Genomic DNA, 26,512 nt, shown 5'->3' with positions numbered 1-26,512 from the left:
TCTCGTTCGACCCTGTCCTCAAGCAACTCAATAATTTGTTACAAGCTTAATACGAAATGTTAAACATTCTGCTTCGGTTTGTTTCCTTCCCCGAAGGGAGAGTTCGGAGAGTACGCCATTCAATCAAGTATCCCCGTACAATTGGGAACGATGTTATGGAATTATTTTCTCTCTCGTCTTTGGGAGAATTCGCCATTTTGAAGGATCTCTGCATTCCATACCAACTAGAGTACGAAAAATAATTTTTTGAAATGATGTGAGGGAAAAGGGAAATGTGAGGGGATGTGAGGGGATGAATGGGAAAAGACAACACCCAGGTGATGGAAATGAATGAGCGGGCCTTAACACCGACATTTCAGATTTCAAATAAATGTTGTGCTACATAAACATCAGTCTGTCTTTCCACATCTCTCACGAGAGCTCATAAACGCACCGTTCTAGATCATTGAGATTTGGTATGTATACCTTATCATCAAAAAATAAAGATGAATATCAGCTAAGACATTTCCAAAGAATATGAAAAAAAAAGAATCCACATTCTTTAGTTTTCAACAATGGAAGAAAAACACATCAATAAGTACATTAGAGAATTATTTATATATCTTCCAAGTGACTGGCATAAAACGACCTATGAATGTAAAAAAAAAAAAAAAAAAAAAAATGAAAAGAACTATTGAAAATGAATCAGGAATATTGTATTTTTAATCCTCAAAAAGGGAGAACCAAGCTAAACCCCAAATGAAATAGTATCAACAAACGATTTTTTTTTTAATTTCTCTTATCCAAAGAACAGAGTCATCGTTAAAAAATTCGAACTCCCGATGCTGATGAATCTGCATGCTTCTTACCTCTCTGGGTTCTAAAAACATATTTGCGACAGTATGTCTATCTCTCTGCCCGTCTGTGACAAAGACAATTCAAAATATCTTTAACCTAGATGGATGAAATGTGGTAAACAATCTTTATACCAAACTTGTACATTTCTTTCCAATTTTGAGCAAAGTCCTTTAAGGGTACGTTTGTTGGGCTGTTCAAACATAAGTTAAAGCCATAACAGAAAATAAAGAGAGTGAGATGGATAAAATTCGGTACACACATTTAGCACCTCTATTGTGGACACTGGTCAAATTTTGAGCCAAATTCAAATAGGAGTGGGCCGTTTATCGGTCTGTATCTTTCAGAACCATGTAAACACCATAACTCAAAAACACAATGAATTAAATGTGTCAAATTTTCTGTCTGGTTTGAAGCTCTGAGTCAAATTTGATTTCATTTTCGGTTGAAAAAAAAAAACACGTATAAAATGCAAATGCGAGTTTCGGTTACTATTAACTGTATAACAGGGGTTAATCACCAAAACAAAACAAAAAAAAATCGCCAAATATCACACGGTGAATTCATAAGAAGTCTAAATTCACTACTAAGGTTAATATTTCTCAACTAACTATTGCACGATTTGACGTACAATAGTTACTATACCTTTATAAGAGAGTGCGCGAGAAGGCTTTAAGGAGACTACTTTTGCCAATCTGAATGTTAATACGGATAAAAACCAGACATGTGTGACAATAGCTTTTGAAAATTATGGATGAAACACGCTAAAATTTTGATAAATTTTTAAATTATAAATTCCAAACAAAATTTTAATGAATAAACCAACTGATTTACAAAAATAATCGCACGCAAAAGATTTAAGATGTGTACAAAATGCTTTGAAGAAGCGCCCAATTCACTAAACGTCGCCATTCTTACCGGTGAATGTTACATTTCGTAAGCACTGCATGTTCACACCCAAACAGCTTGCCACTCTCTTTGTTTTGTTTTGATTTTTCTAAGGAAGAAGCGGTTCGTTACACTCTTAACCTTTGGTTCTTCCCAACGGAGGACGTTGAAGAGCAATCGCGTTCCATTTCAACTTTTATCAGTCGGCGATTAGACTCAATTATGTTCGCTCTGCTGTCTCCGCTGCTCCTGTTGGCGATTGTTGCACCACGCCTAGATGCCTACACGTTTTCGGAATATCTCAACACCGATAATGGTAAGAGTCCATCTTTCAACTAAAGCGCTATTGCTAGGCTTAAGGAGAGTGTTTTCGATCCTTTTGAAATGATGGGTGATGAAATTTTATAAACACACTTGTTAGAGCATAGGAAATCTTGTATTTTATTTCAATTATGGTAAGTGGCTATGTTAAAAGTTCAAGGATTTTTTTTTTTCTTTTTTTCTTGCGGAAACATAAATTTTTAAAATTTAATATTCTTAATGTTTGAACAATTTTCATTATAAAACTGCTTGAATTTGCTTTCAAATCCCTTCTTTGGGAAGTTACCCTTATTTCTATTCTTGGGTTTATACAAGTTTGAATGCTATTTTACATCTTTAAATGTTTTTTCAAATATTATTCTTTGGTAGAGTTGTAGTAGTAGCAAAAAACCTCACATGCATATTTTTTATTCCATTTAGGTGTAATAATTTCTCAAAATGTTCTGCAATTCCTGAATTAAGAATGAGTAATCTATTCATTTAGAAATATTTCATAGTTATTTTAATGCTCACAGAAAAAAAAATCGAAAATTTCATGTTATTTATCATCCGAGCCCCGCTATTTAAAGAGTGGATTGAAACACAGCTTAAGTTTTAGTTCAGGACCTAGATAATATATTTCTTCATTTGTTTTCAAAGCTTTGAGCAAATTATTTGAAAAGCTTTCAAATTTAAATATTTTTGCTTTATATCTCTTTTTAATCCAAAAAAGTTCTTTTTATTCCCTTAAAAAACCTTTGTGACTTAAATGACATATTCTGCTCTCATAAATGTTTTTTTCCCTGTAAAATAAAAGAATTGGATGCCAAATTCTCTCCAAGGCAGAAAAAATTCTAGCAAAATCTATCGAAACTCGCCAAACTAACTAAAATAAGGAGAAATTTTTAAAAACATATTTGGCGACTTATCGCCTTAAAAACGTTACAATGTGGCGCCATTCATTGTCTCGAGCAAGATGTGTCCCATACGACCGTTTTTCAATCTATATTATACAAAAATTCAGAAATATATTTAAATATATTTTACATTAAAACGGAATTATTTTAAGAAGGCCTCTCATTAATTCCTATAAGACGCCACTTTCACTCCAAAATCTCTTTGAAACGGAGAAGAAATTTCTTGGATATCCCAAGCGTGAATCCAAGAGAATTTTCTAATCCATTTGCTTTTAAAGATTGTATGTATCTGAAATTTTATAATCCGATGCACTCTTGAATATTGCAGTCTTATTTAGGGCCCTCACTATACAAATAAAATCGAAACTTTAAAGCAAGCACTTATTAAATGTATGGGCTGTTCATTTTAGAAGAATAAACATTTTTATTCATACTTATGTATAATATTTCTTGACAAAAAATCCCAAAAATTTCTAGACAAAAAATTTCTTGTGTTCTTTATTCCATAAAGTTATCAATGAAAAGTTGCTTGCGGTGAGATCTGCACACATTTTTTGGAACCAGATAGAATGTTTAAAGTAAACAACTGATTTGAGAATATTTCATTAAGTAGAACAATTTTCATTGTAAAGATTTTTTTTAAAGTTTCCATACATTTTCTCCAGAATTTGTCCTTTTTAATGGTCTTCAATGTTTTAATAGTGAAATGTTCAACTTTTAAATCCCTCCTACGAAATTCAGCCTGAAATAAAGTTCAGTCTTTTTTTTTTCTTTTTTCTTTTTTTTTTTGCTCAATAATTGGAGTTCCTCCTCGCGCATATACAGAAAATGGCGCAATTCTTGTAAAGTTTCATAGCACAGTCAACAGCATGGCGAATACGTCATAACAATAAGATAAGTTCTTCTTTTCCTTTCTCTGATGCCACCTAACATTAAATAAATATAGATAATTCTGGCGCCAGAGCAATGTGTCGAATTTCGTTTACATAGTTTTTGTTACATTTTTGTGCCATTGCATTTTTATGTGTACAAGCAAACTGATCGCAATATATGGCCACTCGCTCGCGAATAGGGTCCAAAATCAACAGGCGAAATTTAGAAGAACTAAATTGATTAAATTTCATTTTAAGGCTCATGGCATTTTTAAAGTATCATATTTACAGACAGACTGATAAAAAGGCACGATTGGAATCTTTTTTTTTTTTTTTTCTTTTTCTTTTTGTGGGATCTACTCAAATTTTTTCTGATAACTGCAGTAATTTCTGTTTGTTTATTTCTCATATAAGAAAATCAAAGGCATTATAAAAACTGAAAATGCAGATAATGTAACATGTGAAAGTGAATTTCAGTTCAAATAGAATTACATCATTCCACTTAATTATCATCTTTAAGGTCGAATTATCAAACAGGCAACTACTTAATCTATGAATTAACAAAATTTTATGATTTCGTTTCGCGTAAAAAAATTACACACACACACACACACATACACACACACACACACACATACACACACACACACACACACACACACACACACACACACACACACACACACACACACACATATTACGTAAAACGCATGAAGCAGTTTCGTGGCCGAAGGGAGAAGACAATTCTAAATTAAACAACTAATTAATTAATTTTTTTTCAATAAAACTTCGCTTTATTCCATACCGGGACGTATAATTTATGTACAAGCAAGAAGCGACGAGATACGTCAACCCACGGCGCAACACAAGAGCGAAAAGAGAAAAGAACGAAAGAAATATTCTCCCTCGTGATTATATACTGTGAGATGCTGATAGGGATTTCTTTACTCGTGTCGTTTTAGGTAGGGGAAATCGATATATTTCACACGAAATTATTTATTCTGACAGACTTTTATCCCTTCATTTAGACTGTGGGAACTTGCCGATTTCAGCAATTTTAAAGCTCGTGTTGCATTAATTAAATAAAAAAAAGGTGGAATTGGATCAAGAAATAAGAGAACATTTTAGAATGAAGTTAATATGGGTTAAATTAAGATAAAAATTAGGGAATTAGTTAATTTCGGTTTAGAAATATATAACATTTTTCATTTCTCATTTAATAATCGAAAAATGCATAAAAAAAACATTCTTGAAATTTCCGTCAAATGAAACAACTAAAAGATGTCCTCTTACTTGAATTGCAACTTTATTTAGGGCAGTAATAATTGTATAGCCAGTGTATTTGGCGGTGAATTAAGGTAAGAGACAAAAATGAAAATTATAGAAAGATATAGGCATATATCTCTAGGTGGAAAAAATGCTTTAAATGATATAGAATATATTTTATATTGTTTGAGTCAATAAACATATAAATAAAAAAAATATGAAATCTAAATTTTTATAATTCCTCGATCCAATAACTCCTGTAGTAAAATAATCTGAACATACTATCTTACTTCTAAAATAAGTTGCATACGTTTTCGACAGAAACTGATCACGCTATGAAGCTTCATCATTATTTTAAACAATATTATATCATCTCAATGGCTAGATTCACCGACCAACATCCGACTCTCTTTGCAGATGACCGTAAATTGTTCTAAGATAATACATTTTTCAGCTTCCCCTTCATTGACTGTAACAACATAAGATATAATTCTTTACATACTTTAGAATATTTTTCTAACTAGAATTATGCCACAAGAGAACTACATAATCTACATTAGCGAACGGTTGTTGTTTGAATAACCGGTCCGCCACGACAATTAAAATGAATTCTGTTGTGAATTAAAAAAATCTGCCTTTACGTCGTCCATTCACTTAAGTGGAACGACCCGTCTTTAAAGTGGCGGTAGCTTAAACCTGTGCTATTTCTGCACCCGCTAGGCATGCGAAAACCTGGGTACTTATAAGACATCTTCTCCTCCCACTATCTGAGCCGCTTCTCATTGAAATCCGCTGGAAGCATATATCTTTCTTTAATGGCTAATAATTAACTATTTGGCCAATGAAAGCGTGGATGTCTTGTATATATCTGAGTAATAAATCTTAAAAAGACTATTAAAAGGGGTACAAATTTACAATAATTAAAAGTTTTGAGTTAAAACTATCCCAGCAGAAATAATGTAATGTACCACTATTGTACATCTGCCATCCTCGTTTAAATGTGTTTGAGGAAATTCCTGATGCAGTTTCTCCTCGCAGGGTATTGCGAAGGCGACACCTATGGCCCTATTCCCGTCGGCGAGGAAGGCTTCGACGACACGAGGTGCGAGCGAATAGAGTGCAGTCAAGGATTACGTCATGTGGCCGGGTGAGTAGGCTTTTTTTCTCCTTTCCCTCTCCCTCCCTTGGCAGGGAATTTTAATGTGGTGGAGGAGGTGATTGATAACGGTGATTGCAGACCGGGCCGTGTGAAAGCCTCTTATCAATGAGGGCGTTGGAAATGTTTAGATAAGACTGCAGATTTTCCCCCAGAACTTCCTAACAAAGGTGTTACGTCCAGTTTCACCCCGTAACTTTTTGCTACTGTCCACAAATGTCAAGTTTCATTTCATTTCAAGAGTTTCATTTTCATTGTCCTTCACATCAGCTTCAGTGAAAAAAGCCAAATATGCATTTTGAAATCCATTATGCCGGCTGATTGAAGCTCGAATTTGACACAGAACTACAGTTTCAGCAACAAGTTTGTATATGAAAGATATTTATTTTTTTCTAAGTCGTTGCGTTCTCCAGTTACCTAATGCTTTCGCATCCTCGCGAATGTACAGACCTGGAGGCGGTCCGCCCGCTAATGATTCGGCTCACATTTTGCTACTGATCCAAGCTTTAGATGATGAAACTGCGAATCAAATTTCATGTAACTCAGCTTTTGCATTTTGTATTCACTTGCTCTCAGACATACAGACTTCCTTTAAAAGGATTTATTTCAAAATTTTATAGAAATCTGTACATCTTGGGCTTGAGGCCATGGCGATCTTCACGGACTTGAAGTAGGAATCCAATACATTGAGACAGGCTCTTGAGAAATTTTACATAGATACATGAATACATAGAGAGACTCTTGTTGAAATTTTAGTGGAATCTGAATAGTCATTGTCTTTCCTTTCACCAATCTCGCTGAACACAGAGAGCAATGACAGGGTGCGGTAAAGAAACCTGGACAATGTTATTTCGCCATAGAATAGAAGTTCACTAAGCTATTTTTAATTTGTTTTCATTTCTTTTTGTCAACCACCTCAATTACAAAATATTTTGTAACATATATCTTAGTTTATGTACTATTTTTTTACAATGTTAAAGCAAAAGATTTGCCATTTTATAGTGATTTAAAAAAGGAAAACGACAAACTGAAATCGTTCGTTTGCTTAATGTGCCTCGGCAAACTTTGTCTGATGCAATCTATCATTTCAAAGAGCTTGGCAATGATGGTCAAAGTCCGGGAAGTGGACCAAAATCTACGGTGAACGCTTTCACTAATTGTAAGGCCATCAAAGAAACGAGCTGAACGAAATCCTTTGATATCGATTTTAGATAAATTTTTATTCCACAGCAGTGAATCAATGAATTGGAGGAGTTGCATTCATAATATATGTAGAAAAAATGATTCATTAAAGGCTAAATTCATTCATAGGAAAATGTTTAGTAAAAACTATTTTTTTTAAATCAAAAGTCCGGTATCAAAGAACAATAAGTGAAGTGTAAAAAACTGTTCCGGAAGGATATTAAGCTGTAATTAAATATTTATTAAAAATAAAACATTATAAGAGTATGATTCATTAAATACCTTTTAATTTTTGTACATTAATAAAAGCGTGTTTTTAAAGCTTTTCCGTTTTTCTAATAATGTTAATTCTCTGTTGCAGGTGCGGAAAAGTATTGAAACCGGACAACCCCCACTGTCGGATTGTCCAAGGTGAGGGACACTACCCCAACTGCTGTCCCGACATTAAATGTCACGCAAAGATCGTGTAAGGGGCCTTGAAGATTCTGTTAATCATTCTTTCGATTTTAATGAAGTTAAAATTCGCCATTCACCGAAATATGTCATACATAGCATTCAACATCTTGTAATGTGCCCAATTTATGTTTAAAAACCAATTTCGTGTTAACACTTTACAGGCATTAAACATCGTATTCAACTATTGCATCATTCTTTTTACTTATATAAGTCAAATTCGCAGAAAAGGAGCAAAATATATTTTCAAATGGATGAATCCTACATTCAGTAGAGTGACAGACACTGCAGTAACTTTATTGTTTCAACTAAGACTATATTCTACATTATATATATCCATATCGTTCATTTCTATCATGTTTAATAGTCGGATAGACAAATATATTGCTTTCGCCAAAATTTGGCAGAAACTTATTATTTTTATGTACAGACGGCTTACGAAATTTATCCTTCAATATTCCTGAATGTGTTCATACGTCGATTAGCATAATTTTTAAAAAATGGAATGATTAAAGTCAGGGAGACAAAAAATATAAACATTAGAAAATATCACGAAACATAATTTTTTTTAATTTTAAATTTTAAATGAATAAAAAATTGTCACTATGGTAATGTATTTACCAAACAAAGTTTAAACAATATTCAAACATATTTTGGCCTCGCAGAAAAGGTCTAAAACTTGAATGAAAATTAATATTTACATAATCGAAAACTAGAATCTCACAACTATGTTTGATTGCATTATCTTAAAATTCAAAATTTCCTTTTTTAATTACATCCATTACATTTCTGTACAATATTTAAAATATAATTTAATGCACAGTCAGTTTTAAATGTTGTATTGAAATTCAAACTCATCCATCAGTTTGTTTGAATGATGGGGATTTAGGGATTTTTAGCTACAATCCCAGACATCCATCAGTGACGTACATTTGCTGATATTGAAATTAATATTTAAAATGCTTCCCCTTTTGACTTCCATGCCGAAGTAGGAAGTTTCGGTTTTCTTTCATTGCATATACACTTTTTGTTGTGCATCCACGGTGATGAATGGCAGATAGATTCGATTGAAGCTCTTTCGGTCGTATCAAGCAGCAGGATGAAATGTAAAACTGCATTCCATATTAATCGCTCGACAGCCTAAAAAAAAATCGATAATTTAAACGAAGAAGCTGGTCACGAAAGGCGAATATTATTAGGTGCCTGCATATATTTTGATCCTTTTTTACCTTTAAAAAGGCATTTATTGAGAAAAAGGGGTGCCAGATATATCAATAAAGATATTTTCCATTATTTTCTACAACTTCTTCTCATTTTCATCCAATAAGTCTTGCAACTGAATGTCTTCGAATTTTTCTAGGCCGTTCTTTGTCACTGACATAGAAATCACCACTCTTAAATCGTTGAAACTAAAACCGACACTAGGGATATGACGGAGTAGCATCACCGTAAGTTTCTAAATGTGTCCGATGGGCTTCGGCAGCAGATTTCGGCAAATCAAACAAACAAAAAGCAATGAATGTCGAAAATGCAGTTTGGAGCGTTCCATGATTGGGGTCTTTATACACTGAATAACTTAATAATACTAAATGGAAAGAAAACTTTCAAAATGATAACAATAAAGTCATAGTAATTAGGTAAAACCCCAAACCCATTGTCGTTTATATCGACCTTCGCATGTTTTCCAATAGATATCACTTATTGAAATACATGCAACCACCTAATATTTCTGAAACATTTGCAATTGCTAGGAATATAGAATTGCATTTCATTTGACATTATACTAAACAAACAAAAAAATGGTGACATATCTTTCATACTTTGCGAGATTTTTTGGGAAATAACAATAATTCAGCGAAACATATTAAAAGTATAATCTCCTCGCTAACAGTTCCACGCGATATGCCGAAAGAAACGGGATAAAAGATTTCTTTGGCAGCCGGGCTTCCACTCGATCAGGACCGAGTCAATATTGCGCGTTTTCTCGCCCGCAGTATTCTCTGGAGAGGACTTCTTCAATGAATAATGGCGGAGAATTCAGTCGTCTGCAGCAAATTTCCAATGAGTGCTCTGCTAATGTGCAAAGTATGCACATCATACTGTAGTATTAAATAAGAGTGAAAGTTTGCGAAATGGCGAAGGAAAGAATGAAAAGACATTTTTAGATGCATTCTTTTATTATTATTATTATTATTATTGTTTTAAAGTTCAGGAAGATTTTTCATTCAACTCCTGAAGTCCAAGCTAAAATCGCTAAAAGGTGCTTACAGAAATATTTTACGTAAATTGGAATAACAATGAAATTTATTCGCGATATTTTCTTTCTATTTCTACATTTATTTACTCTTCATATACAGTACACTCCCGATTATCCGACGTAATGTTGCGAATAACAATAAAGCCGGATAGGCTGGAATTCTACATTTCCAATACCAGAAGACAAAGCTTTTATTCAAAACTTACTGCTTTAATACGTATTTTCTTATTTCTTACTGAGCCCTCCATTTATATCAATGTCGTGGCCCGGTGAATCATAGAAGCAAATTGCCGACAACGTGTCAAGTTAAAATAGAAGGCTCTATACTAATAGTTTGTATAATGCACTGCTTGTTTCAAGAATTTATTAGAGAAAAATTAAGTTAAAGGAGACAAACTGCTCACATTTTAATATAAATTCTGTAATGCCCGACTTAAATACAGGAAACATTAAACAAAATATTAGCGTAAATCGTAAGTCTAATTCTTAAGAAAATTGGTTCAAACTGATTTTATTTTACACTGAAATATAGATATGAAAAGGTAACCCTAAGACAAGAGTCAAAACTTACAGTTTATAAGTTTTGAAAAATTCTTTAATAGATGAATTAATAGATGCCTTGCCTTCCTCGTTTAATGACAGTAAAGGAAAACCGGGCCAGATAGTAAGGAAACGGGATAGTCGCAAACTGGATACTCGGGAGTGTACTGTAGTTTCATTTCCAGCACTTCGCGCTCTCACGACTTTTGCTTTGAAGTGGAGATTTGAATTTTTAAAAATTATGTTTTCTATATCTTATTCGAATAGAATTTCAATTATCCGGTTCAAGAGCAGAAAAAGTGGATTTTGGAGCAGATAGAAAACGGATAAACGAATTATATCTATTTATTTCATTCATTTCTTAGAGGAGAAAAACAAATTTACAGGCTGTAATGTAAAAGGCTGTTAACAATTTGTTCAGTTACACAATGTATTAAAATAACTTGCCTGAATCTTTTATTGTGAAAATAATTGCGAAATGAGTTGCTTCTTTTATTTTTCCGGGAAGATTTTGTTTGCGGATCCCCCCCCCCACAACGCCCAAGCGATGCAGATAATAGTAAAGCAACTTTTTACCCAACTTTTTTATAATAAAAATTTATTTGTTATAATTATTATGAAATTTCGTTATTTTATTTATTTTCTGTAATACCCTCCAGATGTCGGCGTTCATATGGAATCAAAATTAAATGAAATCAGTTGAATAAGTGAATGTTAAAATCTCAAAATATTGTTTTTAAATGTGTTAGCATTAAGAACATAAAAAAAATCGGGAAATTTCGAAATCATGTAACATCAAGAAGTTAGCATCAAATCGAAACAATACAAGTTCAATGAAATCATGTTCGTCACTATGATTCACAATTCTGCAGAAAGTCAGAATATCCATGGCATAAGCGACAGTTTCTGTTGAGAAATATATTAAAAGTAAATATCTCCTCGCCTGCACATAAGAGAGAAGAGGAAAAGTTGGAAGAACCGTTTCTGAATTTTTCGATCAAAGTGGATTCAGCATGGCGCGTTTATCCTTGAGAAGCATTTCTTCCTAGAGAAAAAATAGAGAATTCTATTCTCCACAACAACAGTTTCTAAACAAAACTCAGCATATAATAACTGCACATTTAACAACTAAGAGAGAAAACTAACACGAAAAAGCGGAATTATAAATAAAAAAAAATAATAAAATTTAATGAACATATTTATAGAGAGAAATTTTAATTTTAATTACAGTTTATCTTTATTATATCATTCGTTATTATAATTTTTTTTTCAATTCGTTACAAAATGTCTTTAGTTGAGTGGATAAATGAGCTTAAAATTAAGTTATTTTTAAACATTAAAATAGACAATGGTTATTGATGAAAAACAAGGGTAGAAAATTTCAAAACTGTTGCAGATGAAGAAGTAGCTGAAAAACTAATTAACTTAGTCAACTCATCCCTCTTTCACTAAAACAAAACAAATCGAATGAAATAAATTAAGTTAAAACAGTTTCTTCAAAATACATTTTCGTAAGTGCACTAAAAATAAGAAACGTTTTCTTGTTTTTATCCATTTATTTGCAATTCTTAATTATAAATATTTTGGAATCTTCTAATAAGTTTTTGCCTAATTCATTACCAGACAATTCCCTTCATTTAATCAAAATTCTGATTAAATTAATAGATAAAGCAATAAATGAGTTTTGAAAACAGAACAATAGTATTTGATTGCAAATTAAAAAATTAATTTCCTACGAACATTTTTTAAAAGCAGGTTTTTGTTAGCTTATTGAAGAGTCAAATAATAAAAGCGTTGGCTTACTTAAATGCAAGGTGTTTTAATTGTTTTAAGCTCTTCTTCCTTGAATTTATAAGTTGTTGATGTAATTATTACGAAATCGTGAAATCATGTTTTTTCTTAACTTCACTGCTAGGGAGTGCTGAGAATGGGAAATCAAAATTTAGCTAAAAGAATGGGTCATGGAATTCTGAAAATATTTATATATAATGAAGGAAAATAGACACGCAATATTTTCTGAATTCTAGAAAATGAGAAAATTGTTATTTAGTCATTCAATCATTAACCAGACGTGCAACTGTTTTTATGCACATTTCACTTCAAAACCATGAACAGATAAACGGCCCGTCAAGCCATTCTAGGAAAGGTTCGGACTAAAGTGTTATATTCCGATTCTGATAATAAAACTATATGCCATATTTATTTCATTTAACTTTTAGGGCTTTGAATGACTTTGTTTACATACACACAGAAGAACAGCTTTAATGAAGCGGAAATCCGTCGGATTTCCGTTTCATTAAAACATTATCTACCGTTGTGTCGCTGTTTTTTGAAATCAATGCGTTATTAAAAGCAATATTCTGGCATAAATCTTAGCGCTGATGTTGTGCCTTTTTTTTTCTATTACAATATGCTTCTAAGCATTTTGTGGCAAACATTTTCACAAAATAAAATTCAGCAGAGACTTACTGTCAATTTTATGTGACTTACAATGAATTAAAAATTATACCCTAATACTGCATTTCTCTCTTTTTCATTATCTACATATTTAGTAATAATACAGAAAGAGCAAAAAGAATCTCTAAAAGCATATTATAATAAAAAGGAAAGGCATAGTCACAACATTAGGATTCATGTCCGAATGCTTTATTTTAATGACTCGTTGATTTCAAAAATCGGCGATATACTTTTGGCGTCCCACCGGATCGTCGGAATGCTTTTAATAGATTCCACAGCAAAGCCTTTTGATAACACGCACTCCCCCCCCCTCACACACACTCTGTTCAGTGTGTTATGTATAACCTAATTTTCTGTTATGATTTGTCGATTTTTGCGTACGTTATTTTCAAGTGGAAGGGATTAGACTTGTACAAATACACTCATTTCTAGAACTGGGTGATATTAGCCTGATGCTTTGTATAAAGAAGGCAAAAGGATTGGGCACTCTAGGTACTCGGTATCTATACAGACTATTAGGTACTCTGTATCAGTTTTGAGATTGCGTGGATGTCGATGGGTGTCTCCTCGACCTCATTCGGTTGATAATATATCACCCTAATACAAAATATTAGGTTGATATAAACTAGCTCACCGTTCAGCCTCGGCGATGCCATGAGCATGCGTCATGTTTTCCGTTTAACTATAAGTATTTCCTTCCTTCGCCATATAACATTTACGCATATCGCCGAAGAATATTCCCCTTCTCGTATACTGTCAGTGAATCCTCTAGTATTCGCCACACATTAAAACTGAGCCCACTGACCCGTCGTCTCACGTCAGACATATCACTGCGATTGGAACTATATTTGTATCAGTACCATCCACTAGTCTCAGCCAAGTTTGAGGAATCCACTTGATACTTTGTATCAGGCACAGAAAACTGACTCACTCCAGAAGTATCGGAAACAGTTCTCGGAATCTCCCCAGAAGCGTTCGTTTTCGGTCCATGACGTAGTATCAACCTCATCCGAAATGATGCTGTCACAGTGCAAAGCATCGGAATGATAATACATTCATTTGACGCAATGCATAAGCGTGATACTGGTTTCAACGTGAAATGCGACATCAGAGATCGGAAGTATCCCCCAATCTCTTTGGTCACTATGCAAATGTGTGATGTTTTCAAACTACTTGTACATTATTATTTAACATCACCTTCAATAAGAATATTTCTAACGTTTCTGTTTATCTTTTCCTGCAGTGTTTACTAAGCATACAAAATGAACGCGATTTTCGATGAATAAATAAATGTATTTTGCTTTAAACATTTTTTATTCGAAAGAAATATGCAATTGGAACACAATGAAGTTCTTTCCCGTTCCCAAGGGCCGTAAAAAAATCACCAAACTGTTGGCCATTTTTTACGATTTTTTTAAACGGAGAAGTACCCACAATTATTATTGAAAATGAATGAAATACGAATAAAAATCAAGCAATAAATTTGCAGAATATAATGATTTAAAAATTATTTTTTATTTTTTAAACAAAAAATATATGAATATTTTCTTAAATAACGATGAAATTCTTCAAAAATAAATTCTAACTATTCATATTTCCAATTTCATTAAAAAAGTTATTCTTTAATAAAACAATAAAAATTCAAACAAAATGAAACTTCATTTTCAAAAAACAAATAAAATGTAAAATTCAAGTTCAACAATCAAAGTGGTAAGTAAAGGATCACTCATATGGAAGTAACAGCCTGCTCAGGATACAGCGAAACTGGGTTTCAAACCAATCTATTAACTTCTTTATGCATAAACTAAAAACATTCAATAAAAATACAGGAATAAAAGTGGAATAGTTCGGCATTGGTGTTTTAAGTGTATTACGAAATCCATTCCTTCATTTATACAATATCTCATTGAATGACTGGCTAAACATTTTCTGGTTCAAAAAAGAAATTGAATGAACTACGATGGGAAAGCAAATTCTAAGCTACGAAAAGGAGGAACATTTTTTTATGCATTCGACCTCCGAACCGAAAAACGGTTTATATCGAAAAATGAGGAATGTCTTTTGGACTCTCTAGGGACACAACAATCCGCTGTGGATGAAGCGTCATCAAAGATGCAGAAACTAAATACTTTCCGAAGAAGTGTGGATATAGATAAGTCAGACAAGGACTCATTATTACTGTTAAAGAACTGTTGGAAGTTTCACCGGAAGACTTGTTGTCTTTGGGAAGGATGATGTCATACCATAAAACAAAATTTAGGAGCTATTTACACATCTTCTACATTGTCGATTTGTTGTTAGCACTGTTGCAACAATTCATTGTTTGCAAAACTGGGCACTGTTTATTCGCACTGATTTACTTGTATTGTATATATTTATTACTTTGTATTTACATGCTTTGTATTGATTATTATTTGTATTCTATATTTGTATTTGTATTGATCTCCGTACGCTTTGGGGGACAGAGTAAGTATCGATGATACCTGGAAGAGCGTGGCGAGAGATGAGCAGTGACTCCTCCCCAAACTTCAGCGTGTTGGGACACAACGTCACGAAATTAATGTTTCGTGAATGATGAGGGGAAAAAAACATTTCACTTTTGAAAAAATCGCTCCAGAATGTGATGCAGAAAATGGTTTTGGGTTCAAAGCAACATATGGAATTGCGCTTCCTAGATCATTGTGTTTCAGAGTTCACATACACGAGAACAGATGAACGAATTCTCGGTCGATCAAGTATAAACTTCAACGCAAACTTATGTATTGAATGTCATTCATTTAAATCATCAGTTATTCAATCACAATAACAATGATTTCCTTTGATAGATTTTTTCCGATCGTTGACATAAATTTATTAACTACGCATTCGATAGCACATCCTATTCCATCCGTCTATTTATATGATTTTAGAAATAGGGTGTTCTCTGACGGTCAAACAGACAGACTAAAATCGTCATAATTCTGACGCCGCAAAACATTCTCTGGAACTCTCTCGTTTTACTATCACACAGAGAAATGAAATATTCATCAAAACCCCGTTCTTATTTTCGCTCATTGCATCTACTTCTTTGTAGAATTAAACTCATTAAAAGACGAATATAATTTTTTTTCTTTCCAAATTTTAGAGATATAGCTAAATGATTTCTTTAGGAGAAATTCGACAAAACAGGATCGGAAGAAATTTTATTAATTACGACTCTCTTTTAAACTCATATCATTTTTTAATATGGTATCGGAAAATATTTCTCCATTTCATTGCCAAAATGGTTTAATATCTCGTTCGAGATCAGAGTAATGAGCCAATAGAATACTCGAGACGTTTCATTAAACGGAACTTAAAGGTTTCCACCTCAATAACTTTCGTCGCTTCCATTTTGTTCTTCGTACTGATATAAGAAAAGTAAACATTTCCTTCTGTTCGGCATGGAATTTAATTTTAACATTCCAACTTTTTGAAGGCAAACGATTCTATGAGCTCCTTTTCTAGATTCTATCTGCTAATTAAATTTTAAGCTATATAAATTTAAAAAAAATAATTTTTACTCTATAAAAATCGAAACTTCGGAGAAACTTTTTTTCATATTTAGTTCACAAATAATATAAAGATCAAGAAACTTAATGGAGCTTTTGTGTCTGTTAGCAACATAGTAAAATTTTTTTATGAATTAAAAACTATATTTCTATCGAGAAATCGGAATTATTGAACAAATTTCCCTGAAATTTTAATTGATAAGTATTATTTTAGTAAGTATTTAGTGAACATTTAATGACTACTATTCCAATTATTTTTTAACACCTTAGCTGTTTACAGGGCGCGGTTCTTGCCACCAATAATCATATTTTTTTTATTAAACTAAACTTTTAATTAAGAACATATAATACTGTATCGAAAACACGCGAAGCCAAGAACTTTGTAAGTGTGTCAAAGGCTCTTAATTGAATGAATGCGACGGCATTTTTCCAAACCAGAAAAGGTTCTCTAATTAGATAGCAGAGAAAATGACATATTTAAGGATTTAAAAATGGTGCTTTCATTAAAAAAATTCTCTTTAAATTTGACGCAGAGATACAATTGAATATGAGAATAATTTAAGAGAAGTTTGTGCAATCGTTAATCAAATATTTAATTGTTTAATAATTGAAAATGATTCATTCCCTATTGTAGCTCAAACTACTTTATAGATTTTCTTAAAATTTTGTTAACATATTCCATGACGCGCATGGAGAGCTTCACGTAATCATTTGGAACAATGAATAATCTAGTTAACATTTTATGCTTTCAATCGTCGTGCGAGTTCGTCTTACGGGCATCGAATTACCGCGTTTCAAACTTATGAAGTTAAAATATTCAAAGGCGCTGCATGTCGATATAAAATTTGCAAATAACATATAAGCATACATCTACGGATTCTTACAGAAATGATCAAAAAGTAGCAATTTTCTGCGAAGGGGATAATAACTCAGCGGGGGTCATCTCGCCTTGATTTTCTCCGATATTCTGTAATGAAGGTGACAGAGGAAACCTTGCATAGCCTACAACAGTTGCAAAATATTAATCTTTGGTCGGAATTTCTCATTTTCCCTGAATATATTGTGGGACCATTTGAGAGTTTTTTGGCGATTTACCCTTTTTCCGTCCTCCCCTGCCCGCAATTTTTTTTTTGTTTGTTTTGTTTTTCCTCTGTTATTCGCCGCATTTAGAACAGACAAAAATAAATTTAAACAAGTAATAAATTCAAACAAGCAAACATTTACAAAGCATTTTATACGTTTAAAAGCTTTGAAATGTAGAAGAACGCTTGGAGCGCCTTTTGGCCGCCCAGAAGTTTTACTTGAAAGCGCCAGACGCATGATGGACGACGAAGAGGTTTATTTTTGAGATGCAATGAATAATAAACGGAAATCGAATTTATATTTTAGACAAGTTTTTACCAACCGACTTAAATGAATTACAATCGCAAAATCACATACCAAATTTAGATTTAAATCATTGCGTTTTTCAGTTATCGCTTTTACACGCTTCCGAAGCTGCAGACCGTTCAACCCTCCTCAGTTGGATTCGATCAAAATTTAATTAATGTCAGCAATATAGATGTTAAACTGTGTGCTCAATTTCATTCCCCCGGCTCTTTTCGTTCTCCTCAACCTTTTGAGTGATATTTGTCGCAAACAGCAGACTGACTGACTGATAAATAGACACAAGGCTCAAAATATGTTTTTCAAGTTCAGGGTGATCTGAAATGGGGAGATTCGTCCAAATCTCGAGTTAGATTCTTTTGACGTTTATAATAATTTTTCTATATTTCGTATACGGAAAAAAAATAATAATAAAAAGACTAAGGACTTTTCTGTACAGAAATCTGTACTAGTGGATAGAATTTCTTTCCTTTCTTCTCAAAATTTGTTTACAAATATTGTACGAAACAAAGATTGTACGAGTGAAACATCTTGGCATTTAATTAAATCGATCATTTTTACAGCAATTTACGAATACACTTGATGAAATTACGGCGATTAGTTTATAAATACGAGAGCTTTGGGAATAGGGGGAAAAGACAACGTGCAAGTCTTCATTTGATTTTCTATTCAGAAGCACATTCTTTTTTTTTCTCCTCTGCGCTTTACCATGAGCATCCTTTGGGCATACCATGAGGAAGGAGACTACAAATCCTCAAAGATCACGGCAAAGTTCGTGAGCAGGAGGGTAACTCCAGCCTCTACAACCGAATGTAGTGATCCAAAGTGCGGCATTTTGCGCTTTGTATACGAAGAAGACTGAGTATGGAGTTTGGACAATTTTTTCCCCATTGATTAGGTCTGAATTTTAATACGGATTCATAATAGACCAGAACCAAATTCCATTACTCTGCATTGCAATTTCATGTTACTTCAACCACAAGTATTGGGAAGACAAATCGATAGGCGGTCGTCCCTTTTACGGATTTGATATAAAATTTAATTCACGCTTGTCTTACAGATGGTTAAACCCTATACCAAACAGCATCAACTGTTTAGATCTCAGCATTTTGAGCTAACGTGTTCACATAGCGTGGACAGATTGAGTTCCCTTACTCATATGTTTCAACCAACATCCGGCAGGGATCTATATATGATGGAGTCAAAGCCAATTTATTTTTCTCCTTTGTTTCAGATGCCAAATTTTTCAGTTATTATTCATACAACGGCATATACTGATTTACCAATCTTCTGATGGATTAAATCTAGAGTCCCCCCTCCCCTACAGATAGTCAATTTTTATTATTAGAAATCATGTAGCAAATTTTATCTATCTAGCTCTATGCGGTTGCGTGTTTGCTTATTTACAGACAGGCATTTCATTTTTTCAGACTCTCGAACTTTTAATGGATGTAGAGATTCATTAAAAACCTCTACGTAGAATGATTTGATGATTACAAAACCTTCTCTTAGCATATTTTTTGTACGAGAAAGTAAAATATACTATAGCGAACAAAGGTTCATTTTTTTTTTTTTTGTAGTTTGTTTCTTATTGTGAAAGAATCCCCAGTTTGGTACCAAACAAGTGGCGGAAATTGGCACCGCTACCGATGCGGTTCCCTCCCACCTACCCCCCTTTTCCCGTCTGATCCACTTACGCTGCAGAGGATCAAGGCGGGGGGGGGGCCTTGTAATCTCCGCCCCAGGGAATAAAGAAGAGACAAACTTTTGCTAGTGGAAAGAAGAGGAAAAGGTCAGAGGTATCCGGATCTTTCATTTTCGGCCGTTCTAGACCGGATCACTTGGATGGCTTCATCTTTCGCAAGGGCAGCCGCTAAGAGACGGCCACCGTTCCTCTCATTCAGACTGAGCGGAAATGATGCTTTGCTTTTTTAGTGTGCACGCTCTTGCAATACACCAATCTCTATAAACCAGCGGAAGTAGTCTTCTAAAAACTTCCCCGCATCTTTCAATTAAAGGTGTTATCTCAGTGAACTCATTACATGGCATTGAATCGTCGGCGTAGAATCATTGGCGTAGAATCGTCACGAAATATTAATCTTTGGCTTGAAGTAAGCATTTTTATTGAAATCTATCTTGTGATCCTTGGCGCGTTTTTTGGCAATTAATCCTTCGCATGATAAACGATATACGAAGACCGAATTTTTATTTTAGGCGAGTTTTCTCGCCGACTGAAACCAAAATTTGTCGCAGAACTATAAATGTAGTCACAATGTCACTAACCAAATTAGACATATTTCAGTGATTATGTTTTTGGACCCTATTACATTTTGCCCAAAATGTGATGGATGTCCGCAATACATATATTTACACAATTTATCCATCAGAACTGAACTAACTGAACTGAATTTTATCCATCAGAAGTCATTCTATCAAAAGCAAGTGCTTTGTGAAATTTATCAAAATCAGTAAAAGCAAAAATATTTTGCATTTTCAGTCCTTTGACAAAATTTTGAAACTATGATCGTTTGAAATATTATGACACTTGTTTATAGAGTTTGAGAAAACTGATTAACCAATAAACCAATATTTCAGTATGACGTTGGCAAATGTACAGCAATAAATCGCCTAATAATTGGTATTTCGTCGCCCACTGATAAAATACATTGCGAAATGCTTAGCTTAAAGCCACCCCTGATAATACGAGTCGGGAAATGATCTGAAAATTTGTCAGAAACAAGCCATTATAACTTTGTTCTTGAAAACCATCTCAAAGGAGATTAGTAAAAAATATCTATCCTCCGACACAATATTCGAATCACTCAGCAAATATTGGATTTGCCGAGCTTATAACTACAGAAAATTCCGATTAGAAGTTGTTAATTTTTTTAAATCTTTTTTTTTTCTTTTTATTTATATTTTTTCGGTGATATCACTGGTGCCACAAAGCCATACGAAAATATGACCATTGAATAAAAATACAAGAGAAGTTCACAACATTATGAATTCATTCGATAAAACAGTTAATAAATGCATATTTCTATTAGAGTATTGAAATAGAAAATTCTTTGCATTTTAATCATTTAATACCTTTTAATTTTCAATTTAAAATTCATTATTATGATTTTTGGGTGGCATTTTTTTCACATATTTACTACCAACAAGCATCCGTCTCATGAATAAACATTTAGTAATTTACTGATAATTTAGAACTGACAATATCAAAATTGTGAATAGTCATCGAAAACAAGCAAGTTTCCGAAATTTCAAAAATCTGTCATATGAGGAAGTGAGGGAAAAATCCATTCCGTCTTCACATACATGAAATAAGTAATCACAAGAAAATGGCCACAATATTGATTTTTATTTTGATGGTTCATTCAAATGCTCTTGTCCTTCCACACATTCATGTAACGTTTCAAACTTCGACATTTAATATTGAAGAATTTGTATTGTAAGAATCTTTGATTATTTTGCTAAATTTTGAGAAGTTTAAAAAAAAATTTAAATATATTTTTCTTTGGGTGAATTCCAACAATAGATTCCATTGTTGTCCTGAAATTCAAAACATAGAGAGCAATTTTTTCATCATAGAGAGCTAAAACAGAAGGACCTGTTGAATGTCTGTGTAAATAAAAAATAACTAAAAAAGTGAAAATGATGCATTACGAAATTTAGAGGTCAGATGTGTGGGAGTTATGATATGATTTCTCCATTTAAATGTTCAGAGCTTCAAGAAACGATGCCACGGCATTTTTAATAGGAACAAAACTATATTTATTTTATGCAACAAGAGTAAAACATAAAAAAAAGATTAACGGAAGAAGTTGAAGTAGCTCTTTCGATCTGTAAAAGAAATATTAAGTTCTTGCCTGCCAGATTACATAGTGGGTAGTGAAACAGCTTTACCCACAAATGGATCGGATGTTTACGTTTTGATTGACTGACTTTTTTTGGCGCCATGGCCAATATTGGCCAAGCTGTGTCAAACTCACGTTAACTTAAAATACAAAACAACTACTCATTAACAGCAGTAATGATATGCAAAGTTTAAAGAACCAAGTGAAAATAAAAATGAAATATTACGCACGAAATGGATGTCAAGTAAAAATGAAAACACATTAACATGGTAAAGTTCACCCATTACATCTTTCAATTTGGATAATCTCTTCCGAAATATTTTATTCTTAGAAAACGGTACTTGGGACATTCACATAGGATATGAGGAATAGATTTAAAAAAAAATGAAATGATGGGGCTACATCATGAGCAAATTGGAACTGTATGCGAATAAAGTAAATACCTGTGAGGCAAATAAGTATGACCTATGCGAAGTCCTGTTAATTTGACATTCAATCTACGGCTGAGAGAGTCAGCCTTAAAACCAGAAATAGATGGCTGGATGGAATGCAATTTATTATCAAGTTGCAAGTCCCAGGTATGTTGTCATATATGGAGCGAACATTGCTTTAAAATTTGATCTTGAAACCGGACACATTTTTCTTCATTTGACCTAGCTGTTTCTGCGACAACATCAGCTCGACTGTTCCCAGGGGCACCAACGTATCCAGGAATTCAACAAAGTAGAATGTTACAATGACGAGCAGTTGAAATTATAATTGCACTGCACTGAACACCAAAGGATGGCTTTGTCTGGATGAGTTCAAAATGGCTCCGACCGGAATATAGGATCCATTCTTTCTTCGGTCATCGCTCTTAACCCCCTCAGGGGCTCACCTACTATAGGTGAGTACGGGTGTCCCAATCCCGAGGTTCCCAGGGATCTTTACTCCCTTTATGTTTACTCTCCACTGCGCCTTCTGCTGTCTCCTTTTTTTTCTTCTATCCCTCGACGGCAAGCGAGGGAGCTCTCCATGAGAAGCTGTCGCCGCTCTGTTTGCTACTTGCTTCTCATGGACAGCCAAAACCCCACGTGTTTGCCGTGCGTGGCGACCCATTTGAAAGACGGGTGGTGCACTGTGGTCTCCTGTGCATCAATCGGCTGGTAGCTAGTCACCTGAGTGGCTAGTCTGCTAGGGATCAAGCGAAGGGGTTACTCCTTGGGCTTGGCGTTAAGGGTGGTCACTGTCTCCGGGGGTAACTCCGAGCGTATAGGTTCCGGCTAGCACCAAGGTAAGCGCCGAGGCTGGGAATGGCCAGAGCCGGTGGCTGCCTTCCCTCGTTGGGCTCCGTGGTGGGCGGTGCCGTCGGACCCGAATCACTTATCATATCGTATGGGACCTAAAAACTTAAATCAACAAACGACACGAAAAAATACAGAAAAATATTACGATCATTTTTTTGTTATCAAAAGACTTTCTGAAGATAAGGAGACATTTCACACGGTCTCTCCGTTCCTTGTAGAAAAAGCCGTTTCTGGAACACTTGGGGAAGTTTCTGCCATTCGCAAACTTCGTTCGGGAGATTTGTTGGTGGAAGTTAATTCTCGAAAACAATCTAATCAAATTCTCAAACTGAAAGCATTGGCTACAATTCCCATTTCTGTAAGCGCGCATACATCTCTTAATTCTTCTAAAGGTGTTATTACATGTGGGGAGTTATTTCATACATCAATTGAAGAAATTACAAATGACCTAAAACCTGAAGGAGTGATATATGTACGCCGTATCTCAATTCGGCGGGATGGACAACTCCTCCCTACAAAGCACCTCGTTCTTACGTTCCAAATGCCTACTTTGCCAGAAGTAGTTAAAATAGGATATATGAGATTGAAAGTGCGTCCTTTTATACCTAACCCTCTGAGATGCTTTCAATGCCAACGTTTTGGGCACTCTAAGATCGCCTGCCGCGGGACACTTACTTGCGCCCGTTGTGCAGAGAAAGGACATGATAGCCAGCAGTGCACCTCATCTGAAAAGTGCGTCAACTGTGATGGCGAACATACTTCCTTTTCCAGATCATGTCCACGTTGGAGGTTGGAAAAAGAAATTATAACTTTGAAAACAAAAGAACAAATTTCTTATCCAGAAGCGAAAAGAAGAATCGAGGCACAGACACCTTCCCCTGGGGTCAGCTATGCATCAGCTGTTAAAAAATCATATTGTAAAAACTGTTCATGTAAAAATTGTGTGCAGATTGTTGCTGAAAAAGTTCCTCCCGCAAAAACATCCGAATCTGATACAGAACCTTCCACAAACAGTGCTCCTGAATCTCACGATCCACCGAAACGTAAACCAAAACCAAAGCCTCCACGTGCTCTTAAATTAAAGCTTTCGAAACACGGCCTTTCACAAGAAATGATTTCGGAAAAATTTAAATCAAAATTGAAAAAATCCAATATTCGAAATTCGGTTGCTCTGGGACTTGCAACTACGGGGACAGTCCAAAAGGATTTACCTACTATTTTTGGAGGATTGTCCAAAAGTCCTGATTCAATTGCTCTCCATCCATCCGACGAAGAGGAGGATGACCTTGAAATGAGTTGCAAAATAACGCCAACTCAAACTAACGCCCTTTATAATTCCCACGCTAAAAAACTCTCTTAATGGGTACCTTTCTCTCGTGGAATTGTCGCGGCATTCGGACAAAGCTAACTGACATCAAAGCTCTCATTAATAAATCAAATCCTGTTTGCGTAGCTCTTCAAGAGACATTTTTGAAACCAAATATTCACTTCAAATTAAGAGGTTATAATTGTGCAAGGAAGGATAACGAAACTGGTGCATCATTCTCTGGTGGAGTGTGCATTTTAACCTAAAACTTTTATCCCAGTACTATCCTTAATCTACGCACTAACTTGCAAGCTGTGGCTGTGCAGATTCATGTCAAATTCTTAGTCACGGTCTGTTGCCTTTACTTGCCTCCAAATGAGGTTATTTCGCAGGACGATTTGAATACTTTGGTTGATCAGCTTCCAACTCCTTTCATTTTGCTTGGTGATTTTAACGGGCATAGTACTTTGTGGGGTTCGGATAGCACTAACTCCCGTGGGCGACAGATAGAACAATTCATTTCTGATAACTGTCTCTGTCTGCTCAATAACAACGAAAAGACATACTTCCATGAACCCACTCGTACTTTCCATTCCCTTGACCTCGCTATTTCCTCTCCGGCAATTTTTCCATTATTGAATTTGGCAGTTGAAAGCGATTTACATAATAATGATCATTTTCCTCTTGTCATCTATCATGATGATAATAGTAATTTGGTGCAAAGCCCACCAACATACATTTTCCAAAAAGCAGATTGGGCTACATTTACTAAGCTTGCATTGATTACAGAAGAAATGATTTCATCTGCCGATATTAGTGAGGCTGTCCAAAATGTCACTGATTGCATTATTAAGGCCGCTGATGCTTCAATTCCAAAGCGTACCCCTCTTCCACGCAAATTTCGCAAACCATGGTGGAATGATGAATGTCGTATTGCTTATAAGGAACAAAGAAAATGTTGGGGTATTTTCCGCAGGTATCCTACCACGGAAAATCTTGTTGCATTTAAAAGAGCAAGAGCAAATGCTCGCCGAATTCGGCGCCGCAGTCAAAAAGAATCTTGGCAAAGTTTTATATCCACCATCACTTCCAATACATCTAGTGCACAGTTGTGGAAGAAAGTTAAAGCGGCAAACGGAATTTATAAAGAATTCGCTTTCCCCATCTTAAATACAGAAACCCCTTCATATTCCTCGCCACTTGATATTGTAAATGTTATTGGAGAAACCTTCGCTGATGTTTCAAGCTCTGTTCCTAATAATCCGACTTTTCGTGCGATTAAGAGACAAGCTGAACAAGTGCCTTTGAAGTTTAGAACCCGCAGGGTCCTCTCTTATAACTATAACTTTAAGATAGTGGAATTAAGGAACGCTCTTTCTCATACTCGAGATACTAGCCCAGGTGTCGACGGGATTACCTACAGTATGCTTCGACATTTAGACGAAACCTCTCTTTTGCACCTCCTGCACTTGTTTAACAGAATCTGGAGTGAGCAAACTTTTCCTGAACAATGGTATGAAGCCATTGTGATACCTATCCTTAAACCTGGAAAGGTTCCTACCAATCCCTCAAACTATAGGCCAATTGCTTTAACTAGTTGTCTCTGTAAAACGCTCGAACGCATGGTAAATGCCCGTTTACTCTATGAACTGGAGAAAAATGGGTATATCTCACCTTTCCAAAGTGGTTTCCGTCGAGGACGTTCTACCAATGACAACTTGGTTATGCTTGAATCTCAAATTCGAAATGCATTCGTCAGGAGAAACCATCTAGTTTCTATATTCTTCGATATAGAAAAGGCGTACGATCGTACGTGGCGGTATGGCATCCTCCGTACTTTAGGAGATTTTGGTTTTAAAGGTAACTTGCCAGTTTTTATTCAAAATTTTTTAAAATTTCGGACATTTCGAGTCCGTATTGGTAATACATTTTCTCATCATTTTATTCAAAGTGAGGGTGTTCCTCAAGGAAGTGTTTTGAGTGTCACCCTTTTTATTCTCCATATAAGCCAAATTATTCATG

The 26,512-nt window shown here is 34.5% G+C and overlaps 2 protein-coding genes across 2 annotated transcripts in view; one reads left to right on the top strand and one right to left on the bottom strand.

The window, feature by feature from the left end:
* LOC129956628 (neuroendocrine convertase 2-like) overlaps nucleotides 1-26,512 on the bottom strand; it is a 316,381-nt gene that overhangs the window by 239,968 nt on the left and 49,901 nt on the right. The gene's annotated exons all lie outside the window — the stretch shown is intronic.
* Nucleotides 1,870-8,052, top strand: LOC129956664 (toxin-like protein 14). The gene is made up of 3 exons (XM_056068597.1): nucleotides 1,870-2,038; nucleotides 6,116-6,224; nucleotides 7,777-8,052. Exons 1-3 carry the CDS (start codon nucleotides 1,945-1,947, stop codon nucleotides 7,883-7,885), a joined length of 312 nt encoding a protein of 103 aa, XP_055924572.1. The 5' UTR covers nucleotides 1,870-1,944; the 3' UTR covers nucleotides 7,886-8,052.

This window comes from Argiope bruennichi, chromosome 2, assembly GCF_947563725.1.
Source record: "Argiope bruennichi chromosome 2, qqArgBrue1.1, whole genome shotgun sequence".
Classification (NCBI taxonomy): Eukaryota; Metazoa; Arthropoda; class Arachnida; order Araneae; family Araneidae; genus Argiope; species Argiope bruennichi.
This window is presented reverse-complemented; position numbering and strand designations above follow the sequence as displayed.